Consider the following 22,691-nt stretch of genomic DNA (forward strand, 5'->3'; position numbering starts at 1 on the left):
TTCGGCGCTACATCCGTAAGTGCAACTTGAAAGTCTACTATGCAAAGAAAAAGCCATTTATCAACAACACCCAGAAACACCGCCGGCTTCTCTGGGCCCGAGCTAATCTAAGATGGACTGATGCAAAGTGGAAAAGTGTTCTGTGGTCCGACGACTCCACATTTCAAATTGTTTTTGGAAATTGTGGAAGTCGTGTGCGGCACGATGGGCGACTGGTTAGAGTGTCAGCCTCACAGTTCTGAGGACCCGGGTTCAATCCCCGACCCGCCTGTGTGGAGTTTGCATGTTCTCCCCGTGCCTGCGTGGGTTTTCTTCGGGCACTCCGGTTTCCTCCCACATCCCAAAAACATGCATTAATTGGAGATTCTAAATTGCCCGTAGGTGTGACTGTGAGTGCGACTGGTTGTTTGTTTGTATGTGCCCTGCGATTGGCTGGCAACCAGTTCAGGGTGTACCCCGCCTCCTGCCCGATGACAACTGGGATAGGCTCCAGCACGCCCGCGACCCTAGTGAGGAGAAGCGGCTCAGAAAATGGATGGATGGATGGAAGTCGTGTCCTCCAGGCCAAAGAAAAAAAGAACCATCTGGACTGTTATGGACGCAAAGTTCAAAAGCCAGCATCTGTCATGGTATGGGGCTGTGTTAGTGCCAATGGCATGGGTAACTTGCATATATGTGAAGGCACCATTAATGCTGAAAGGTACATACAGGTTTTGGAGAAACATATGCTGCCATCAAAGCATCAGATTGTGGAATATAAACTAGACCCAAAACCCAGCAATTTTACCCTGAATGGAAATCAGCAATTTTTGACACATATTTTTGTAACTTGAAATACAGTTTCCACACAAAACATATGCTGCCATTCAAGCAACTTCTTTTTCATGGACGTCCCTGCTTATTTCAGCAAGACAATGCCCAACCACCTTCTGCACGTTACATGTTAATTATTGCTTCAATATTGATCATTTTAATGTTTTTATTACATCAACTTTGTAACGGGGGACGCAGTTGTAGCCTGAATCCAAGTACCAGTATATGGGATTTTGACGTTCCATCATCAAAAATATCTGTGACAATCAATGATTTTGCCAATTCTGTTGTCAACCCTGGTAACAAAAGAAAAGAAAGAAAAACTATTAAAGTAGATTAATCAGATCTCAAACGTCAAAATTCAAACTCAGCACTATTTTGCAAACAAACAAATAACATTGCTGATAGATTGAATTGGATAGTTTGTGTGGACAATAGCTTTGGTTTCTATTTTGTGCAATACACGTCTTGCACGTCTTCTCTTGAATGCTATTTATATTTCCTATTTTCACTTGCACACTGACTAAGGAGTATGTGCAACATTTGCATAATCAACATTGTCCCAGATTATCGCGCTACTAGTCACTTTAAACTGCATACACTCCTTGACGTCTCGGCGGCCTTTGCACAATGGTAATTGCACCGGACTAATGTTATATTAGTCATTCAAACTGGTCTAAGTGCTAGAGGACTCTGAATCTTTTTGCACAATTGTCAAAAAAAACAAAAACAAAAACAAAAAAAAACTGTACAGGCATTACCAGATAACTAGCAACCCTTTATTGCCAAGTGACTGTTTTTCTCAATGTCTTTATGTCTCAAAAGTGTTCTCTGTCAATTGACTGTCTGTCGTCGTACGAGAGCGGCTCCAACTACCGGAGACTAATTCCTTGTGTGTTTTTTGGAGATACTTGGCAAAATAAAGATGATTCTGATATCCACAATTGCTGCTGAAACAACACTAATTTCCCCATTGTGGGACTAATAAAGGTTATCTTATACTACAAATGTCTAATAATAATAATAATATAATTTTAACCTTCCCACATTCTGAAGTGACGTGTGCAGTGACGTACTAATTAATTTCCGGTTCAGATGTGGTGTGCTGTGTGGATGTGCATTATTTTATATTCATCTCACTAAACACATTAATTATGTCACAGTTCTTGCTTCGCGGTCCTGCTATATTGCATATTTTTAATATAAATATATTAATATACAAATATAAATCTTTTTTTTAACCTTTTAAATCAATTTAACATTGCTAAGGGACTATATAACCCACTCAGAAATACTTTCACCCACTCAGAAATACTTTCATTACAATTTTTACACTTACATTTATATCACGAAAGATACCATTGTCGTGAAAGGATTCAAATGATACTGTGATTGGAATTTTAGGCCATATCAACCAGCCCTACCCTGAGGACTCTCAGGTAGGCCAACACGAGAGTAAAGAACTCTGAATGTTCATCAGTCCAAGCTGATAAAGGCTGTTAGATGCTAGCACTCACCAGGAAATTAAGTATTAAACCAGTGGTAAAGTTTGATGGTTATTAAAAAGAAATGTTTTCAAACGGCAATTTTCGGAGATATTTTCATAATACTTAGCCAAGAACCATACCAGAGCCATCTGTTAACACTCAGATACAGAGCTTAGATGGGTACCAGCTGGTGTTTTGGCAAGGGGAACCACACAGCTGTGCAGGTTTAAGTGGCTCTACTGTTATGTAAGGTCAGGATTAAGGCCTTGATAAAGTCAAGGTTTGAGATGGAGGTGACAAAACACACAAACCTTTTATTCCTGGCAGGTCAATGCTGGCATGCTCATGAATCCCAATACCGTTGCGGATGATCCGAAGAGAGCCTTCTTTGAATGCACCTGAACACGTAACCAGCTGAAGGCAGCAAATGAAAACAAACATGAGTTTAGCTATGAACAGTAATGAGATGTTACATTCAATAGAAAACTACAAGCTAAATAGAAAACTACAAGCTCTAGAAAAACAGTCACAGATAATACTTCGTTATCGATTTTTATAAAATTTGTCACTATATCTCTTATGCCATTGTAGCAGAATTAGTTTTTCTACACAAATGATGGCTGCATTCTGATGTAAGACCCCGATGTAAGTAACTCCCTCTCTCTTTTAATTCTGATTAAAGCATCACATTGTGGAATATAAACTAGATCCAAAACCCAGCAATTTTACTCTGAATTTTACTCAGCCAATCAAATCTGCATCGCAGGTGGTAATCTCTGAAATCACAGAGCGCAGAGAGAGAGAGAGAGAGAGAGAGAGAGAGAGAGAGAGCGATAAAGAGTTAAGTTAAAGGTATAGCTAGATCAAAACATGACCAAAAAAGGAGGAAAAATTTGGAACAAATGGCGCTTACAATGGAACGGGCAGAGTCATTTTCGTTTGTACTTCTCAGGGGGAAGTTCCCACTGGGAACCCTTGTCAAAATTGCATATGTATGTGAAACACCATTATACAACAAAAATAAGGCTTTGAACAAACATAACCTCTAAAATATGTAAACTTGTTTGAGACTTCACTGTTGTGTCAGGATTTGGCATCTTGAAGAGAAAAGGGGAAATTCAAACAATTTTTCTGAAGCACTTGATTTGAAGACATAACTCTCTCTTTTTATTTACTTGCTCTTATTGTGAAATGCAGCTCTACTTTTATTTAATAAATGAGAGAAATTTACACAGATGTGCTCATATGTTTGATTACCAGGGCAGAATTTGTAAGATGTGTACAATTCTTTATTATGCTGTAATATCATTATATAAGTGGCATGCAAAAACATCGATACTATTGTTTATCGTGAAAGTTTTTGGGAAAATATATTGTTCTAAACAATTTGCTATCATGGCAGGCCTAAACAATATATTGAGAGAGCAAGAGCAATGGATAACAAAAACATTGGACAAACAGTATAAAAGATAGAGTAACAACTGTAATAAAAATATTTATAAATTAATATATTTATATTAAAAATATGCAATATAGCAGGACCGCGAAGCAAGAACCGTGACATAGCGGAGGATTACTGTATCTGTATTCTAAGATGATAAATTGCAGGGACTCATTATTCCAGGGCTGGGACTAATTGTTTTCATTATGTGCATCCCGGGGCTCACAGTCAAGTGTAAAATGACAGACATTCTGTAACTAATTCAGTCACTACATTATTATATATTTAGCAATTTAGTGCCAAGACATCGTATTGAATAAATAAAAACTGAAATTAAAAGTTAAATGTTCCTGAAAAGACATCCAGAATGTTTCTGAGAGGTGGTGATAAGGGTTGGCATCTCTGAGTCAAAGAGTTGATTTAAACATTTATATAGTGATTTATAGGAGAAATCAGAATATCTAAATATATCGTGTATTGCAATATAGCCTTAAAATATTTAGACATTGGTTTTGGACCATATCGTGCAGCCGTAGTCTCAAGTGTAAAATGATCTTATATTGTTTTGATAACATAGTATTTTTATAGATGATATATGTAGTTACAATCAAGAAAATAAATAAGGGGTCATTAAAAGTACATACAGCATATACACATTAACACGATATCACTAGTTAATCAACATTCACACACAAAATACCAAGTCTACAGTGGGCATCAATTACACCTACATTTCTAAAGTGTGCCAACTCATATTAGCTGGTCCTAGTTGGGACTCACAAATCATTATCAGGAAAAATCCCCCTTTTCTACCCACCGTGCAGGCAATAACAACTTAGACACACGTCACTGCTTTTGGACACACTGGTCTTGTTTGTGCACACACAAAACAACCTTTCCATTACTACCTATGGTGATGCAGAGAGATGCTTTCAAAATAAAAGCACCGCTTTCCTAACGGTTTTATTGACCATCAGAGACTATATAAAGCCATGGTCTGCTCTAAAGTGATAATTAAAATCTCAATCCATCCATTTTGATGGCACACAAACCTAGTAGACCAGCTACACTGAAAATAACAAAAAAAAATTAATTCGCTTTAAGTGTCATTAGTGCACGTCACAGTTATTTTTTTGCTATTTATTTTTAATAAAAGGTTTTCCCATGCCATTTATTGCATCAATAATCATCCAAATGCTCGTGGGAGCCACCACACAATTGAAAATATAAATGATGAATGATAAATGACAGTGTAATATAGGAATTAGCATTTACCTGGCCTTGGCCTTGCCTCTCCAAGTCGACCACACACATATCCACTATGGGCCCCAGATTAGTGAATGTCTCCATGACAGCCACATATGAGCCCTGGTCATTGCTGTCAACATTGAGCTGTTGATGAAAATCACAGTTAATTGTAAGAATAACGAGTATGAAATGGAAAAATCCTTACATGACAAGACTGAAAATATTTTTTAAGGAGTACAAATGTGACAGTAGTATTTGTTTACTACTTTTGGGATGCAAAACTGGTGAGTGATCGTAAATCTCTTGGTCTTGGAACAGCGGTAACCTGTCGCTTACCTTTACCAGTTGGGAGTCACCGAGTCTGGAGCCCACAAAGACCACACCGTTATCCAAGTAGGTCAAACACTCAGCAATGGATGTCTGTCAGTGCAGAGAAAAAAACACCTCAATTTCTTTACAAATGCTTTGATCATCTTTTCTTCTACATGTGCATAAGAAACAAAAGTAGAAACACTGCAAATTGCTAATGATTGAATAGAAGCAAAGCCTCCAGAATGGTCAGTGAGTACACATCTAGCACATTAATTTAACCAAATTAGGGGATCAATAAGAGAAAGACAATAACCTTCTTTATTGTTTGAAAAGTAGTGGCAGCATCAAACGGTTTAAAGTGATGTCTTACAGGAAAAATGTATGACAAGTGCTTGAAATTTACCTGTTTAAGGGCAGAAAAGGCGATACACTAGTACACTGTGTGTTTAATTAATGTACAAGAAAACTATTATTTTGGACATGATAATGCAGAGACGCTGCTGCCAGTTGGCTGAGCAGACTGGTCCCAACAATAATGCAGACAATTTAAAAAGCAATCTGTCTCTAGCTCAGCACTACCACTCCCCTTGATGGCTTCTAGCTCCGGCACCACTCAGAAGACTACCATTTACTAACTAGACTCTTTGGCAAATCATGAGAGAAAGGTGTTAAAAACCAGTGCTCTCTGCCTTTCACATAAGATTTGGGTTTAAAGGTTGGTACTGACGTGCAGCCATTGTCTAAATCACTTTATACAATTGATAAGTGACACCCAGCAAGCAGGCAAAGAAAGAATGATTTGTCACATCCTCTGTACAAGTGTGGAAATATCCATTAGGTCCTGTCAAGGCTATAAAACACGAAAAATGCTATAGTAGCAAAGGAGCTCTGAGAGGATGGGAAAGGTGGTGAAAACCCAACAAGCCAGAGAAATGGCGAACATGGAAGTGATGGGAGCAATTCTAGGGAAGAGGCAGATGGTATAACATAGTGAAGTCGGACATAGAACAAATAAGAGATACAGTGAACCCCCGCTATGTCACAATTCACCTTTCATGTCTCTCAAGTCAGAATTTAGAGTTGTGCGCCTTCAGTGTAGTATAACATTGTGCCACAACATACCAGGTAGCACTGAGGTTTACTTGAAGACATGCAGCGTAATGGATTAAGAACAGCAAGAGGCATATAAGATCCCCAACTAAACTCTAGTAATAGTTTCTACCGGAGTAGAGAATATATGCCTGTGAGTAATGTTGTATCCCATTTGAATTGTTGCTACTCAGTGTGTGTTAACGTACAAATTGTTTGAAAGTTTATAATTACCAACACATCGATGCAAATTTCCATTAGCCTGTCTATGGTGTTTTGCATTATGAATTAGCATTGTTCTCGCGAGCTCGAGGTTTGGTTGAACATTTAAATATAAAATATTTATTTGTTCTTTGCTTTTATGTGTCAGTTTTAAAGTAAACTAACTGGGAGCGACAAATAAACAGCTTGAAGCAAACAAGCTTTGCCTCTTATTTGGAGAACTGTGCGTGTGACTATTTCCGTTTCCTCAAAGTGATGTTATACCATAGTCTCCCACTTCTTGACAGTGACAGTTATAACAGGCGCTAAGCATTACTTTAAAAAGTGTGTTTAAAGTCTGTGGAAGGGGTAAAATTATTATTAGTATTTTTTAAATGGTCTCTCTATATACATGGGTCGGGGAACATATTCCTCACAATAAACGTGAGTTCACTGTAACATGAGAAAATGGAGCACCTCTCCTAACAACTCCACATGCAAGTCTTTGAGGGCAACCGTTCCATCCATTAGCTCCTCTTTCTCCAGCAACAACATGAAAAGGCGCCCTTCCATGTCTCCCAGCAGGTACCGTGATCCATTTGGGTCCACTCGGTTGTGACAGACAATAGTGCTTTGCTGCAGTCAAACACAAAGATGTCACGTCAATAAAGCTACAGGCAAGGTGGATCTGGTAAAATATTTAAAGGTCAAACTGTAAAAAGCTAATATCATGGGAACCACAACACAACACAATGATAAGTGGAAGAATTAAATCCAGTGGGAAACGAGGGGGTAAGTCGGACTCGTTTCCGGTGAGGGTTGGACTCCGCCATGGCTTCCCTTTATTACCGATTCTGTTCATAACTTTTAAGGACAGAATTTCTTGGCGCAGCTGAGGCGTAGAGGGGGTCCGGTTTGGTGGCCTCAGTATTGCATCTCTGCTTTTTGCAGATGATGTGGTTCTGTTGGCTTCATCAAGACGTGACCTCCAACTCTCATTGGAGTAGTTCGCAGCCGAGTGTGAAGCGGCTGGGATGAGAATCAGCACCTCCAAATCTGAGACCATGGTCCTCAGTCAGAAAAGGGTGGCGTGCCCTCTCCAGGTCGGGGATGAGATCCTGCCCCAAGTGGAGGAGTTCAAGTATCTTGGGGTCTTGTTCACGAGTGAGGGAAGAATGGAACGGGAGATCGACAGGCGGATCGGTGCAGCGTCTGCAGTGATGCAGACTTTATATCGATCCGTTGTGGTAAAGAAGGAGCTAAGCCGAAAGGCAAAGCTCTCGATTTACCGGTCGATCTACGTTCCTACCCTCACCTATGGTCACGAGCTGTGGGTCGTGACCGAAAGAACGAGATCCCGGATACAAGCGGCCAAAATGAGTTTCCTCCGCAGGTTGTCCGGGCTCTCCCTTAGAGATAGGGTGAGAAGCTCGGTCATCCGGGAGGACCTCAGAGTAGAGCCGTCTTCACATCAAGAGGAGCCAGATGAGGTGGCTGGGGCATCTTATTCGGATGCCTCCCGGACGCCTCCCTGGTGAGGTGTTCCGGGCACGTCCCACCGGGAGGAGACCCCGGGGACGACCCAGGACACGCTGGAGAGACTACATCCTTCGGCTGGCCTGGGAACGCCTCGGGATCCCCCCGGAAGAGCTGGATGAAATGGCTGGGGAAAGGGAAGTCTGGGCGTCCCTGCTAAAGCTCCTGCCACCGCGACCCGACCTCGGATAAGCGGTAGAAGATGGATGGATGGATTTAAAAAAAAAAAAAAAGATAGCAAAATATCCAGCACAAGTCTTTGCTTACTTAATTTTATGCTTCAACAAATGTAGTCTACTCTGTATGTTTATTTTTCAAAAAAGAATAATCCTTTATCTACTGGCATTGCTAGGACCCCCTTCAATGGATTGCAGCTATTTACCTTTTAAGATTTTCATTTTATGAAGTCAAGTCTGCTGCTAAAGATGCTCTTCAAATTTTGACCAAATTAGAGTTCTTTTTTTTAAGTTTATACAGTTAAATTAAAAATTAGAAATTATTATTTGATGTTGATCTTAAAAGACAACCACTAAAGGAAAACACGTCCACTTTTACAATTCACAATCCATCATAATCTTTTCTGACGAGTTAACATTTACATTCCTGGGTTTCACAATGCTAGGTAAAGATAAATGGAATCGTGTAATAAGTAGTTAAACTCTTTATGCTGGCTGAAGCATTGTCCATGTTGTTAATTTCCTATAAGCCCCAACAACTACACCATCAATCAGAGAAAATAACATTATTAATCCTGTTTTCACATATGCAAAAGAAATCCTTTTTACATAAAACACAACCATATCAGCTCATTTTACTGTATATACAATTACCTTGATAGTGGGTGGTGCAATAGCCAAATATTTGTCTCCATTGTGGTAAGAAATTGATTCTTGTCCTATGATTATAGCACCACCAAAAGGTTCTGGCACTAAAATGCAAGCACAGCAAAGTTATACATTACATCTATTCAACCATATAGAGACACTCTTGGATTAATTTTTTTTAAAGATTGTTGGAAAATTTCTCAAGTATGATAACTAAGTGAGAGTGTAACAGTACATTTAATGAATTAATCTATTAAAGGCCTTTTCACACTGCACAGGGTACCGTCGACCAACCCATTCATTGTGTAAGTGCTGCCACAGCACAACGGCGCAGCACTGGGCCTCAGCAGGTGGCCAACAATTGAAAAATGTCATATGTATTTCAATTCATCTCTGCTCATAGCGGAGTGATTTTAGAGTGAAAATAGCAAGAGGTTTTAGCATAGTCTACTGTGGAAAAAAACAAACAAACAAAACAAAAAAGCCAGGAAAATCAAATACATATTTCAAAAAGAAATAAGAAAATTGAGGACTCAATAATGTTGTCCTGGTGTCCTGAACTCTGGGACACAAGACATTAGGTGACATACCATGACTTGATAAAAAAAAGGCCCAGCGATGGAGCCACAGCTCCACTTCTCTGGATGTACCAGGCTGGTTGAAAGTGGTAGAAACGGGGTATTTTAGAATTTTTAACACTAAAAATGTTAAATTATAATAAAATATAGCATAGCCAAATACTTAACTTGCATCACCTGTCCTTCTCATTATAAGTTAAGAAAAGGCTTTCCATCGTAACACGAAAATTCATATTGCTGAGCTGCAGCCTACGTGTCCTGGATCCAATATTACTGGCTCCAGGACACGTGCCCCTGCTCTATGATGGTTGCTGTTTCCCGATAGAACAAGCCCTACTGCCTCTAGACGAGAAAAGATGTGACTTAAGTGTGGTGGCGTTGATATGTTTCCCACTAACCTTAACCCAACCTAATGTTAACCTTAACCTACACCGCCTAAGCCCCAACCCTTTCCCTAAACCTAAGCATAACAAACTTCTGCGTTTTCATTTTGTGCAAATGTGATACGTTTGGGAGGGTCATCTCGTTACATCTGCATAGCCTGTGCTTCCCGCGACGGAGGAGGAAATCATGTTGCAGTGGGGTGTGTCCTGCCTGGAAACTATGTGGGAATCCTAATAACGCATCCCCATCATCCCTGCACCGTCATGTGCCCTACCCCATGAAATCCAAGTGCAGTGTGGAAACACCTTTATTGATTGTATTGGTTAGTAGTGAAATCAAAATGATCCAAGAACCTGGTATGACCATAGAAGCTTCTGCCTCGACGTTCTCTTGTTTCCAGGGGCCCTTATTGAACTCCTTTTCCCTCAGAGAAACCTCGTATGTCTTGACATGGCGCCCTTGGGGGTCCTATAGTATAAGACAGGCCAACAGAGGAAAAACAAATTTAGATTAGATAAACGGAGATCAAATTTTACCCTTGAACTTATATTTCAGTAAGACCTTAGTAACTGCTACTAAACGGCCATCTTTTGGTCAGCAAATACTGTAGTCTTCTGATTATTTTCCTAACTGATGCACAATCTTTTATCCAAAGGAGTTCAGTGAAAATATAAATATACAGTGGGAAGAATCTTGGGAATTTCTTAAAATTTCTGCATAAATTGGTCATCAAATGTAGTCTAATCTTTATCTAAATCACAAAAATAAGCAGGGTCTGCTTAAACTAATACCACACAAACAATTATATTTTTTCACATTTTTATTGAAAACAACACAGACATCCACAGGAAAAGGAGGGAAAAGTAAGTGAACCCTTGGATTTAATAACTGGTTGACCCTCCTTTGGCAGCAATAACCTCAACCAAACGTTTCCTGTAGTTGCAGATCAGATGTGCACAAGGATCAGGATGAATTTTAGACCATTACTCTTTCCAGAACTGTTGCAGTTCAGCATTAATTCCTGGTTCATCGGTTAGACAAATGGAGAAAGTTCAGCACAGTAGCTTTTCTTACAAGGAATGGCCGTCCTGTACAGACGACTGCAAGAGCATAACGCAGAATGCTCAAGGAGGTAAAAAAAGAACCGTAGTGTGTCAGCTGAAGATTTACAGAAATCACACCAATCTACTATACATAAAACATTCCTATCATCAATGGGAAAATGAATTCACATGTTTTTCAATATATTTTGCATAAGAACTTGAGGCCATGTGTTCAACAGTTGAAGCTCAAAAGATGGGTGTTCCAACAGGACAATGATCCAAAACACAGAAGCAAATCAACAACAGAATGAAAAAGAAAATACGTGTTCTGGAGTGGTCATGTCAAAGTCCTGAACTCAACCTGATTGAGAAGATGTGGCATCACCTCAAGAGAGCTATTCACACCAGTCATCCCAGGAATCTTGCTGAACTGCAACAGTTCAGTATGCGCACTGTTCTTGAGCTAATCTGAAGGCCACAAGAAGTTGGGAGGTCTGTAGCGATTGACTTGGCAGAAAGTTGGCGACGTCGCCGCACGTTGCGCCTTAGCATCCGCTGACCCTGCTCCATCAGTTTACGTGGCCTACCACTTCGTGGCTGAGTACCTGTCGTTCCCAAATGCTTCCATGTTCTTACAATAAAGCTGACAGTGGAACGTTTAGGAGCGAGGAAATTTCACGACTGAACTTGTTGCACAGGTGGCATTCTATCACAGTTCCACACTGGAATTCACTGAACTTCTTAGAGCGACCCATTCTTTCACAAATGTTTGTAAAAACACTATCCTTAGTGCAAGACACATTAAAGCCTGGACGGAGTTAACTAAAAAAAAACACCTGAAGGACTCCAAGATGGTGAAAAATAAGATTATCTGGTCTGATGAGACCGAGATAGAACTTTTTGGCCTTAATTCTAATCGGTGTGTGTGGAGAAAACCAGGTACTACATTCTCTGGAGTGACAAATCACACTTCACCATTTGGCAATCTGATGGATGAGTCTGGGTTTGGCAGATTTCAGGAGAATTCTACTTGTCTGACTGCATTGGTAAAGTGTAAATCTTCGTGGAGGGGGGATTATTGTGTGGGGGTTGTTTTTCAGGAGCTGGGTTTATCCCCTTAGTTCCAGTGAAAGGAACTCTAAATGCTGGTCACCAGCTCTTCCAGCTCCTTCCCTCAGGTAGGCGCTACCGATCAATGCAAACTAGAACGAGCAGACATTCCAACAGCTTCTTCCCTCTTGCGATCAACTTCTTAAACACCTAACCTACAATTCCATTACAACTTGCTGGAAATTTTTTGACTTGAGTTCACATTTCTGTGGGGCAAATTATATATTACTCGTGCACTCACTGTAGTAGTCTCGCCATGCTGCACTATTTGCATATCTGTTGTTGACCAATACTGGCCACTCATGCCAGAGAAGCATCTGCTCCATTTGCACACTGATTGAGGAGTATCTGCAACATTTGCACAATCAACATTGTCCCAGATTATCGCATTACTCGTCACTTTAAACCGCATACACTCCTTGAAGTCTCGGCGCCAATTGCACAATGGTCATTGCAACGGACTATTGCAATATTAGTCATTCGAACTGCTCTAAGTGCTAGAGGACTCTGCATTTTTTGCCCAATTGTCAAAAAAAAAAATGTGCCGGCATTACCAGACAACTAGCAACCCTTTATTACTCAGCGACTGTTTTTTGTCAATGTCTTTATGTCTCAAAAGTGTTCTCTGTCAATTGACTGTCTGTTGTCGTACTAGAGCGGCTCCAACTACCGGAGACAAATTCCTTGGGTGTTTTTTGGACATACTTGGCAAATAAAGATGATTCTGATTCTGAACATAAAAGAATTTGGACAATTCCATGCTCCCAATTTTGTGAAAACAGTTGAGGAACGGTTCTTTCTCTCCTCCTTCATGACTGTGCACCAGTAAACAAAGCAAAGTCCATAAAGACATGGATGACAGAGACTGGTAAGGATGAACTTGACTGGCCTGCACAGTCCTGACCTCAACCCAATAGAACACATTTGGGGTGAATTGGAGCGGAGACTGAGAGCCAGGCCTTCCATGCAACATCAGTGTGTGACGTCACAAATGTGCTTCTGGAAGAATGGTCAAAAATTCCCTTAAACACACTTCTTAACCTTGTGGACAGCCTTCCCAGAATAGTTGAAGCTGTTACAGCTGCAAAGGATGGACCGACGCCATATTGAACCCTATGGTTTAGGAATGGGGCGTCACTTAAATTCATATGTAAGTCAAGGCAGGTGAGCGAATACGTGTGGCAATATAGTGTATATAAGCGAAACAAGGCGGGGTGGAGGCAATGTTCCCATCAAATGCAATGCATGTACAGTCCCCTCCAAAAGTATTGGAATGGCAAGGTCAATTCCTTTGTTTTTGTTGTATACTGAAGACGTTTGTGTTTCAGATCAAAAGATGAATATAAGACAAAAGTTCAGAATTTGAGCTTTCATTTCATGGTATTTACATCTAGATGTGTTGAACAACTCAGGACAGAGCACCTTTTGTTTGAAGCCACCCACTTTTCAGGTGAGAAAAACACTTTGAACAGACATGATTAAATTAACTGAAAGTTAATAACATTTAATATTTGGTGGCATAACCCTTACTTGCAATAACTGCATCATGCCTACGTCCCATTGACTTCACCAGACTGTTGCATTCTTCATTTGAAATGCTTTTCCAGGCCTTTACCGCAGCCTCTTTCAGTTCTTGTTTGTTTCTGGGGGTTTCTCCTTTCAGTCTCCTCTTCAGGAGGTAAAATGCATGCTTGATTGGGTTAAGTGCCGGTGATTGACTTGGCAAGTGTAAGACCTTCCACTTTTCCCCCCTGATGAACTAATTTGTTGTGCTGGCAGTGTGTTTTGGGTCATTGTCTTTTTGTATGATGAAACTTCTCCCGATTAGTTTGGATGCATTTTTCTGTAGATTGCCAGACAAAATGGTTTTGTAGACTTCAGAATTCATTCGACTGCTACCATCATGAGTTACATCATCAATAAAGACAAGTGAGCCCGTTCCAGAAGCAGCCAAGCCCAAGCCATGACATTACCTCCACACCATGCTTCACAAATGAGCTTATGTGTTTTGGATCAAAAACAGATCCTTTCTTTCTCCATACTTTGGCCTTTCCATCACTTTAGTAGAGGTTAACCTTGGTCTCATCAGTCCAGAAAACTTCAAAACCTGTGGCTCATCCCCGTGCTTCTTTGCAAAATCCAACCTGGCCTTCTGATTATTTTTTCTGAGGAATGGCTTGCATCTTGTGGTATGGCCTGTATATTTCTTCACTCGAAGTCTTCTTCGAACAGTGGATTGTGAGACCTTCACCGCTACCCTGTGGATATTGGCAAACAATTGTGTCTGGCAAGTTAACGAAAAATGCACCCAAACACATCGGAGGAAGCTTCATCATGCAAGCTTCTCCTGAAGAGGAGACTGAAGGGAGCAATCCCCAGAAACAAACAAGAACTGAAAGAGGCTACATTAAAGGCCTGGAAAACCATTTCAAATGAAGCATGCAACACTCTGGTGAAGTCAACGGGTCGCAGGCTTGATACAGTTATTGCAAGTAAGGGTTATGCCACAAAATATTAAATGTTATTAACTTTAAGTTAATTTAATCATGTCTGTTCCAATACTTTTGCTCACTTGAAAAGGTTGGCTTCAAATAAAAGGTGCCCTGTCCTGAGTTGTTTAACACTTCTAGATGTAAATACCATGAAATGAAAGCTGGAATTCGGAACATTAGTTTCCTATTCATCTTTTTTTATTTGAAACCCAAATGTCTTCAGTATACAACAAAAACAAAGGAATTGACCTTGCCGTTCCAATACCTTTGGAGGGGACTGTATATTGAATATAAAGATAACTTGCTTAGTTCTCAACCCGTTTCCATGAGGTTTACTTTTTGACACCATCAAAGCATGTGCTATTAATACAGAACATTTAAAGGGAAAAAATAAAGGGTTCTCTTGTCATAATTGTACAGCATTGTACGCAACCGTATACAGCATGTACCGGCATCCTTAGGCTTTTGGTTTTCTTGCCATCCACACACATAGAATGCGCTGATGACTTTGACCCTCCTATCTTAGCGTTGTGGTAGGCACACAGCTCGAAAGCAGTGACCTTGATATTTATACTGGCCCGGCCGGGCCAGCGTCTGTAGGTAGGTGGTGGCCCGACCAGTGGTGGCCATCAGGTCACAGTCTATGTCGAACGCTGAAATGTTTTTGGCTGAAAATCAGAACAGCACAATAAACAGTACTGCCAACCGCAAAGTGTACCTGATAGATGAGGCACACAGTTGGGGCCTGGCAGCCATACAGGAAGTGGACATCAATAACTTGCAGCTCCTCAAGTCTGATGTTGAAGGCCTTAAGCTCACGATTGTCTCGGTCCAAAGGGATCACCTTAAACAACCCATCATACAGCCGCAAGCCAATCATACGGCATTCTGGGTCAACAATTCCAATAATACCCGTCTCTGAGGGCCGCCCAATGCGATCCTGGAAATTAAAAAAGTTAATTTGTAGGGGTTTATTTAAGCAGTATGAAACCACATTTTTAGTATTACCAGGATACAAATATTTTTATATTTTCAAAGGTGACAATGCTTACTACCATTATGCAGTTGCATGTCTCTAAAGCCCTACTGTACAGTTCTAAATTTCCATCCATCCATCCATTTTCTGAGCCGCTTCTCCTCACTAGGGTCGCGGGCGTGCTGGAGCCTATCCCAGCTGTCATCGGGCAGGAGGCGGGGTACACCCTGAACTGGTTGCCAGCCAATCGCAGGACACAGAAACAAACAACCATTCGCACTCACAGTCATGCCTACGGGCAATTTAGAGTCTCCAATTAATGCATGTTTTTGGGATGTGGGAGGAAACTGGAGTGCCCGGAGAAAACCCACGCAGGCACGGGGAGAACATGCAAACTCCACACAGGCGGGGACGGGGATTGAACCCTGCACCTCAGAACTGTGAGGCTGGCGCTCTAACCAGTCGGCCACCGTGCCGCCAGTTCTAAATTTGACCAACATTTTTTTTTTGCTGCAGCCTAAATAAAGAGTATTCAGAAAAGAACATGAGAAGAATATACACATGTAGTAAGCATACAGGTATCTGAAGCTGCATGAGGTCAACTCACGTTTAAGCATTGGTTGGTTACTTGTTATCACAGGTAGCGTTTTATTGCTTTTACGTTTTACTGCGTTTAACTTATCTACAACTAGATGTTCGAGAGATTGTAGTCTGTTGCCTGGCTACTGTTGAGGTGCCCTTGAGCAAGGAATCAATCCACCCACACCCAACTCAAGGGGTGTAGCACTGTTTTCGCACGCCTTCATCCTTACATCGATCCTTACATGCCTGCATGTGTGAGAACTGGTTCTCTGTGTGGTGTGCAATACAAATATGTAGCACCCTGCAGTTTGCACTAGTGAGGATAAGCAGTACACAAAATGGATGGATGGATATTATTATTATAATCAGTACAATTCTTATTGTTAAAAATTAGATGGATGAGGCTATCACTGCCACATTACACCTTTGCATTCAGCATTTAAGTAAAGCTTTATGTGGACTGGTGGTGCCCATTAAAATACTGTCAGAGTAACTTGCTATACATATATCATACATACATTGTTATCCATATGACCAAATCAAGACAATTTGTTTTTTATTGATCACCCACCTGGACATTCCCATGAGCACGAGTGATGATGTCAATGCTGTCACCATTCTGTTTGTATTCAAGGATACACGCATTGTACTTTGATGTGAGAATAAATAGCAGATCCTTGTTCTCGCCCTGCAGAGCATAAGAAAGTGATGAACCAAAAGCTACTTTGGGACACTGCAATTAAAGGTTAAACGTAAAATTGTTCCAAACATTTATTCTTGGCTCTTTGTTTTCCACCACTTAGTTTTGGAATTGTTTGCTTGTTAAACATTTTCACAAAATTATAAACATATGCATCTGATATCTTACGATCTAAAAATGTAATCTTAAGACAACAGAAGTGTCCACGGTGTATGTATACATGACTGGCAAGTAATGTGCATTTTGACAATGACACAAATTCTGCAATAATTCATTCAGTGTGGAGTAAAAAGAGCTCAAATAAATGTCTACCTTGGGCCTAAAGAGCTCCATGACAGCAATCTTGCCATACATGCCCACTTCCTTGACAGGTCTGAGTCCTTCCGCTGTGACAACATAGATCTCCAACCTTGTGTTTTTTGCTATTAGCAAATTAAGGTCCTCTGCAGAGGTGAAGTGGCCTGTAAAATCATCAAGACATAACATGCTGTTTACGCTGTTGTTTGTGTTTATATCTGCAGACATATGTTTTAACAGACCAAGGGAAGACTGAAAAGGTTCGTTTTGACAAAGGATCCCATCAACATAAAATAGGATAAAGCGAAATATGAAACAAATGATGGTCAAAAATTAGACAAATCTGATGATTTTTATTTTGGAACAGCTATTGATACATTAAACATGACTCAAATGTTGGCTTTACAAAATTACTGTTCAAGAAATTACTGCTGAAATTTGCTGACAATGCAATCAATTGAGATTAAAAACTTCATCTTAATTCAAAATTTACTTGCAGAAGCAAACCTCAAGGCATGATTGTAAACATTACGTAAACATGACTGTACAGTTGCAGATCTCAGAGATCCATTAATAGATCGGATTCTAATTTCCCTGGGTTTAGAGGTTTAAACAAATGCCAAAACAGACAACAAGGGTCGAATCGAATTCTATTTTAAAAGGTAATTTTATTGTAAATAGGTGTAAATTAAATGGTTGCTCCGTGCGACGATAACGATGCACCAACTTTAGGCAGTACGATAAAACGCATCTTTTCAAAGGCGCTGATAAATCAAGTAGCTATGAAGCGTTATGATGAGGTTTATTAACTTAATCTAGAGATGATTATTTACTTCCAAGTAGGTTGACGTTAAAATAAAAGCGCTTTCATCAACAGCTTTCCGCGATCGTAAGTGAAAAACCAAACAAGGCCAATACGTTGACCGTGAAACGAATAGCCAAACAGGTAAACAAAGATCTTCACCAAACTGGAGCTATCGGCTACTACAAGGCCGCTTTGGACGTGCAACGCGGGAGTTCAGCTAGCATGCAGGCGTAGGGGTGGAAAAAAAACAGCAATACAGGACATTTACCTGTGACGCAGGCGTTGACCGCCGTGGGTTTTTGAGCTGTAACCACGTAGTTGTATGACATCTTGACAACAGTAGCCGATGCCAGATAAACACCAAAATAGTGTTATAGCTCTCGCGCAAGTGACAAAATCATTGGACTACAACTCCCGGAAGTAGTTATTTACAAGCGCCGTGTCTCCATTACAGCAACTAAAGTCTACAGCGCCCTCTTTGTCACGGAGGGCACATGGAGCAAAGGAGTAGCCAAATACATGCGCTCAATCAAAATGTTGCCTTGGAAGTTTTATTTTTTCTTCTTTTTTTTGTACCTTTTGTCATATACTTCATTTCTCCAACTAATGAAACCAGCTGCACAAGGCCTTTTATTGTAATACGACAATCCTAATTCAATTTTAGACTGATGCTTTAACTAACGTAGTAATGTATAATTTATTTTTAGGTTGTAGTGGTGGAGTATAAATTTGGGCATAATGATGACATTCAAAACTGCACTTGATTTTTTATTTCCAAAAGGGAATAAAACACTCCCTGAAATTTCTGAGCATTAAAATCTCTTGTTCTCCCCCCCCCCCCCCCCCCCCCCCCTTTTTTTTCCTTTTTTTTAGTAAAACATCAAAATCTAAAGTATTGGAATGATTATATCATGACCATGCTATAGTAATTTGTCATCCTTAGTTGTAAGTAATGAAGTACAAATAAGTCGTTACTGTACTTAAATAGATTTTTCAGGTATTTCTACTTTACTTGAGTATTTGTTTTTCTGGCAACTTTAACATTTACTCCCTACATTTGAAAACACAGAGGCCTACTTTGTCCTTTTACTTTTCCCAATCTCCACACATAATGACAAAAGTCAACTGTGGGTGAAATTTTGATTTGAATTTAAAACAGGAAGCGATGACAGATTCAAAGAAGCAAGATATTCCCCAATCATGGCCTTATTTACGAAAATAATTTCACATTGTCAACTGATCTGTCCCTCTAATCTGAAATAAACATATGCTTAAAGTGTAGTTTTCACTAGTTATTGGCTAATTTAGGAGTTTTTGTTAGTCACTTTTACAGCAATATCAATGTATGGGAACAGGAACACTGTTTTGATAGCATAATTGCTTGAGCCAATGAAGCTAGCATTGGCTAGCTTTTCTTCTTCTCAGATACAATGACTATGCAAGTTAATAAAATAGGGAAACTATTTTGTGTGCAGAGATTTTTTTTCCTTGTGCCAAGTGATCAAAATGGGTATTGTATATAAGTGATAGTAAAATTAATTATTATTTTTTTCCTTGTGTAGAGATTTCAGTGTATATTTTTTTTACTTTCACTAATATAAAGGAATTGAATCACTAGCCTACTACTTTTACCAGTCTTGTTTTTCGTATTATAATTTTTTTTTACGCAAGCAGGATAGCTGTATTTCTACTTAAGTACAAAGTGTGAGTACGCGTACCACTATGCCACTAACCTCGAAATCTTTTACAAAATGGCGTTTGTTGGTTGAAGTGCATGCTTACCTGCCTTTCGTGGACGAAGTTAACGTGAAATGTAAAAGATGGGTGGAGTTTAGCTCCACCGTGAAGCTTTCGCGATGATTTCTCACTTTACGGTCGCAGGTACTTGAAACTTTTATGACGTTAGCGTGTAGCATTGGAGTGGCGTAACCGAACGTTACCGTACAGGTTTGTGCAGGAACCGGGAGGAAGAGACTTGGACCATAACACGCAGCCCATATACGCAGGACACAAACTACGCTTGGCGTCTATTGTTTTCTCCCCAGGGCATTCCTGGTGACCTCGAAGTGAAGTTACGTGTGATGGTATGCCTGAATGTGAACTGTGTTGAGTGATACGGTGTCGTGACTTATAAGCGAGACACTTTGTTGTGGTAATTTGTGAAGAATTTGTATGATGCGCAACTCGCGAAAAACACTTTCTTTATCTCAACACAAACAAGTAAAAGACTTAATTCGCATTGAGCGCGAAACGAGCTAGACGGAAAGCATAGGTTGCTATGGGCAACTAGTGTATACAAAGCTCAGAACCGAAAATACTGTCCGCTTGTGAAAAATCACAAAATAATGACCCCGTAGATGAGGGGGACACTTTTGGTAAAATTTCGGAAATGTATTCAACAGCTTTGGTATGATACAGTTGTACCATGTGACATGTTCTACGAGACTTTGTTTTCTCAATGTGTCCCTTTGCAGGATTGTTGAAGAACAATGCCAACAAAGCCAAGCTTATGTCACGGGTAAGTTGTCCGTATCTGATCTCTGAAACGTTGGACAGCAACATTTCAATTACAGGTAAGGTTACATTTAAATTAATGACAGTTTTATCTTAAAGGTTTCATGAAAATAATATACCCTAAATGAACAATGACAGTCTATACTAATTTTATAACTTAATTCACAGGTTATTTCACAGTTTCCCTTGAATAATGGAGTATACTGACGAGAAGACAGAAAATAATTTTGACATCAAAATAACGATCACTCGTGCAACTAACATGGTAAGTGAAGAGAGCTTTACGTTCACCTTCAGCCCCTGCATTTTTGAAACAGTCTGAGAGGCAATTATGTATTTGGCCCATCACTTTTTAAAAAATATTATCTTTTTTATATTTGTTCCACAGTGGATGACTAATTAGCACATCTGCCTCACAGTTATGAGGACACGGGTTCGAATCCGGCCTCGCCTGTGTGGAGTTTGCATGTTCTCCCCGTACCTGCGTGGGTTTTCTCCGGGTACTCCGGTTTCCTCCCACATCCAAAAAACATGAATGGTAGGCTAATTGAAAACTCTAAATTGCCCATAGTTCTGAATGTTATTGCGAATGGTTGTTTGTTTATATAGTGGGTACGGAAAGTATTCAGACCTCCTTAAATTTTTCACTCTTTGTTATATTGCAGCCATTTGCTAAAATCATTTAAGTTCATTCTTTTCCTCATTAATGTACACAGAACCCACCATATTGACAGAAAAAAACGGAATTGTTGAAATTATTGCTGATTTATTAAAAAAGAAAAACAAATATCACACAGCCATAAGTATTCAGACCCTTTGCTGTGACACTCATATATTTAACTCGGGTGCTGTCCATTTCTTCTGATCATCCTTGACATGGTTCATTGGAGTCCAGCTGTGTTTGATTATATTGATTGGACTTGATTAGGAAAGCCACACACTTGTCTATATAAGACCTTACAGCTCACAGTGCATGTCAGAGCAAATGAGAATCATGAGGTCAAAGCAACTGCCTGAAGAGCTCAGAGACAAAATTGTGGCAAGGCACAGATCTGGCCAAGGTTACAAAAACAATTCTGCTGCGCTTTACGTTCCTAGGAGCACAGTGGCCTCCATAATCCTTAAATGGAAGATGTTTGGGATGACCAGAAAGAACCCTTCCTAGAGCTGGCCGTCCGGCCAAACTGAGCAATCGGGGGAGAAGAGCCTTGGTGAGAGAGGTAAAGAAGAACCCAAAGATCACCTTGGTTGAGCTCCAGAGATGCAGTTGAGAGATGGAAGAAAGTTCTAGAAAGTCAACCATCACTGCAGCCCTCCACCAGTCGGGGCTTTATGGCAGAGTGGCCCGACGGAAGCCTCTCCTCAGTGCAAGACGCATGAAAGCCCGCATGGAGTTTGCTAAAAAAAAAACACCCGAAGGTCTCCAAGATCATGAGAAATAAGATTCTCTGGTCTGATGAGACCAAGATAGAACTTTTTGGCCTGAATTCTATGGGGTATGTGTGGAGAAAACCAGGCATTGCTCATCACCTGTCCAATACAGTCCCAACAGTGAAGCATGGTGGTGGCAGCATCATGCTGTTGGGGTGTTTTTCAGCTGCAGGGACAGGACGACTGGTTGCAATTGAAGGAAAGATTCACGCAACCAAGTACAGGGTTATCCTAGACGAAAACCTCCTCCAGAGTGCTCAGGACCTCAGACTGGGCCGCAGGTTCCCCTTCCAATAAGACAATAACCCTTAGCACACAGCTAAAATAACGAAGGAGTGGCTTCAGAACAACTCCGTGACTGTTCTTGAATGGCCCAGCTGAGCCCTGACGTAAACCCAATTGAGGATCTCTGGAGAGACCTGAAAATGGCTGTCCACCAACGTTCACCATCCAACCTGACAGAACTAGAGAGTATCTGCAAGAAGGAATGGCAGAGGATTCCCAAATCCAGGTGTGAAAAACTTGTTGCATCATTCCCAAAAAGACTCATGGCTGTATTATCTCAAAAGGGTGCTTTTACTACATACTGAGCAAAGGGTCTAAATACTTATGGCTGTGTGATATTTCAGTTTTTCTTTTTTAATAAATCAGCAAAAATTTCAACAATTCCGTTTTTTTTCTGTCAATATGGTGGGTTCTGGGTACATTAATGAGGAAAGAAATGAACTTAAATGATTTTAGCAAATGGCTGAAATATAACAAAGAGTGAAAAATTGAAAGGGGTCTGAATACTTTCCGTACCCACTGTATGTGCCCTGCGATTGGCTG

At 40.3% G+C, this 22,691-nt stretch overlaps 2 protein-coding genes across 10 annotated transcripts in view; one reads left to right on the plus strand and one right to left on the minus strand.

The window, feature by feature from the left end:
* Positions 1-19,849, minus strand: part of ddb1 (damage-specific DNA binding protein 1) — a 53,373-nt gene extending 33,524 nt beyond the window's left edge. Inside the window, exons 1-10 of one of the 2 annotated variants that reach the window (XM_061761468.1) lie at positions 19,701-19,849; positions 17,129-17,277; positions 16,688-16,804; positions 15,277-15,498; positions 10,267-10,381; positions 8,958-9,055; positions 7,069-7,227; positions 5,326-5,409; positions 5,017-5,133; positions 2,612-2,714 (exon numbers count right to left, since the gene is read on the minus strand). In XM_061761468.1, the coding sequence (XP_061617452.1) occupies positions 2,612-2,714; positions 5,017-5,133; positions 5,326-5,409; positions 7,069-7,227; positions 8,958-9,055; positions 10,267-10,381; positions 15,277-15,498; positions 16,688-16,804; positions 17,129-17,170 (1,057 nt within the window). In that variant the 5' untranslated portion in view covers positions 17,171-17,277; positions 19,701-19,849. Of the gene's footprint in view, positions 1-2,611; positions 2,715-5,016; positions 5,134-5,325; positions 5,410-7,068; positions 7,228-8,957; positions 9,056-10,266; positions 10,382-15,276; positions 15,499-16,687; positions 16,805-17,128; positions 17,278-18,186; positions 18,357-19,700 lie in introns of those variants that run through there. The other variant, XM_061761460.1, reaches the window with a different exon arrangement.
* The window catches only part of cfap70 (cilia and flagella associated protein 70), a 44,241-nt gene continuing 41,204 nt past the window's right edge, over positions 19,655-22,691 (plus strand). For 5 of the 8 annotated variants that reach the window (XR_009786307.1, XM_061761514.1, XM_061761524.1 and 2 more), the window contains exons 1-3: positions 19,866-20,002; positions 20,393-20,491; positions 20,601-20,697. Coding sequence is in view for 7 of the 8 variants with exons in the window: in XM_061761514.1 (XP_061617498.1) it covers positions 20,626-20,697 (72 nt within the window). In the remaining variant the exon portion in view is untranslated. Of the gene's footprint in view, positions 19,800-19,865; positions 20,003-20,392; positions 20,492-20,600; positions 20,698-22,691 lie in introns of those variants that run through there. The other 3 variants (XM_061761501.1, XM_061761487.1, XM_061761490.1) reach the window with 3 other exon arrangements.

This window comes from Phyllopteryx taeniolatus, chromosome 2, assembly GCF_024500385.1.
Source record: "Phyllopteryx taeniolatus isolate TA_2022b chromosome 2, UOR_Ptae_1.2, whole genome shotgun sequence".
NCBI classification, from domain to species: domain Eukaryota; kingdom Metazoa; phylum Chordata; class Actinopteri; order Syngnathiformes; family Syngnathidae; genus Phyllopteryx; species Phyllopteryx taeniolatus.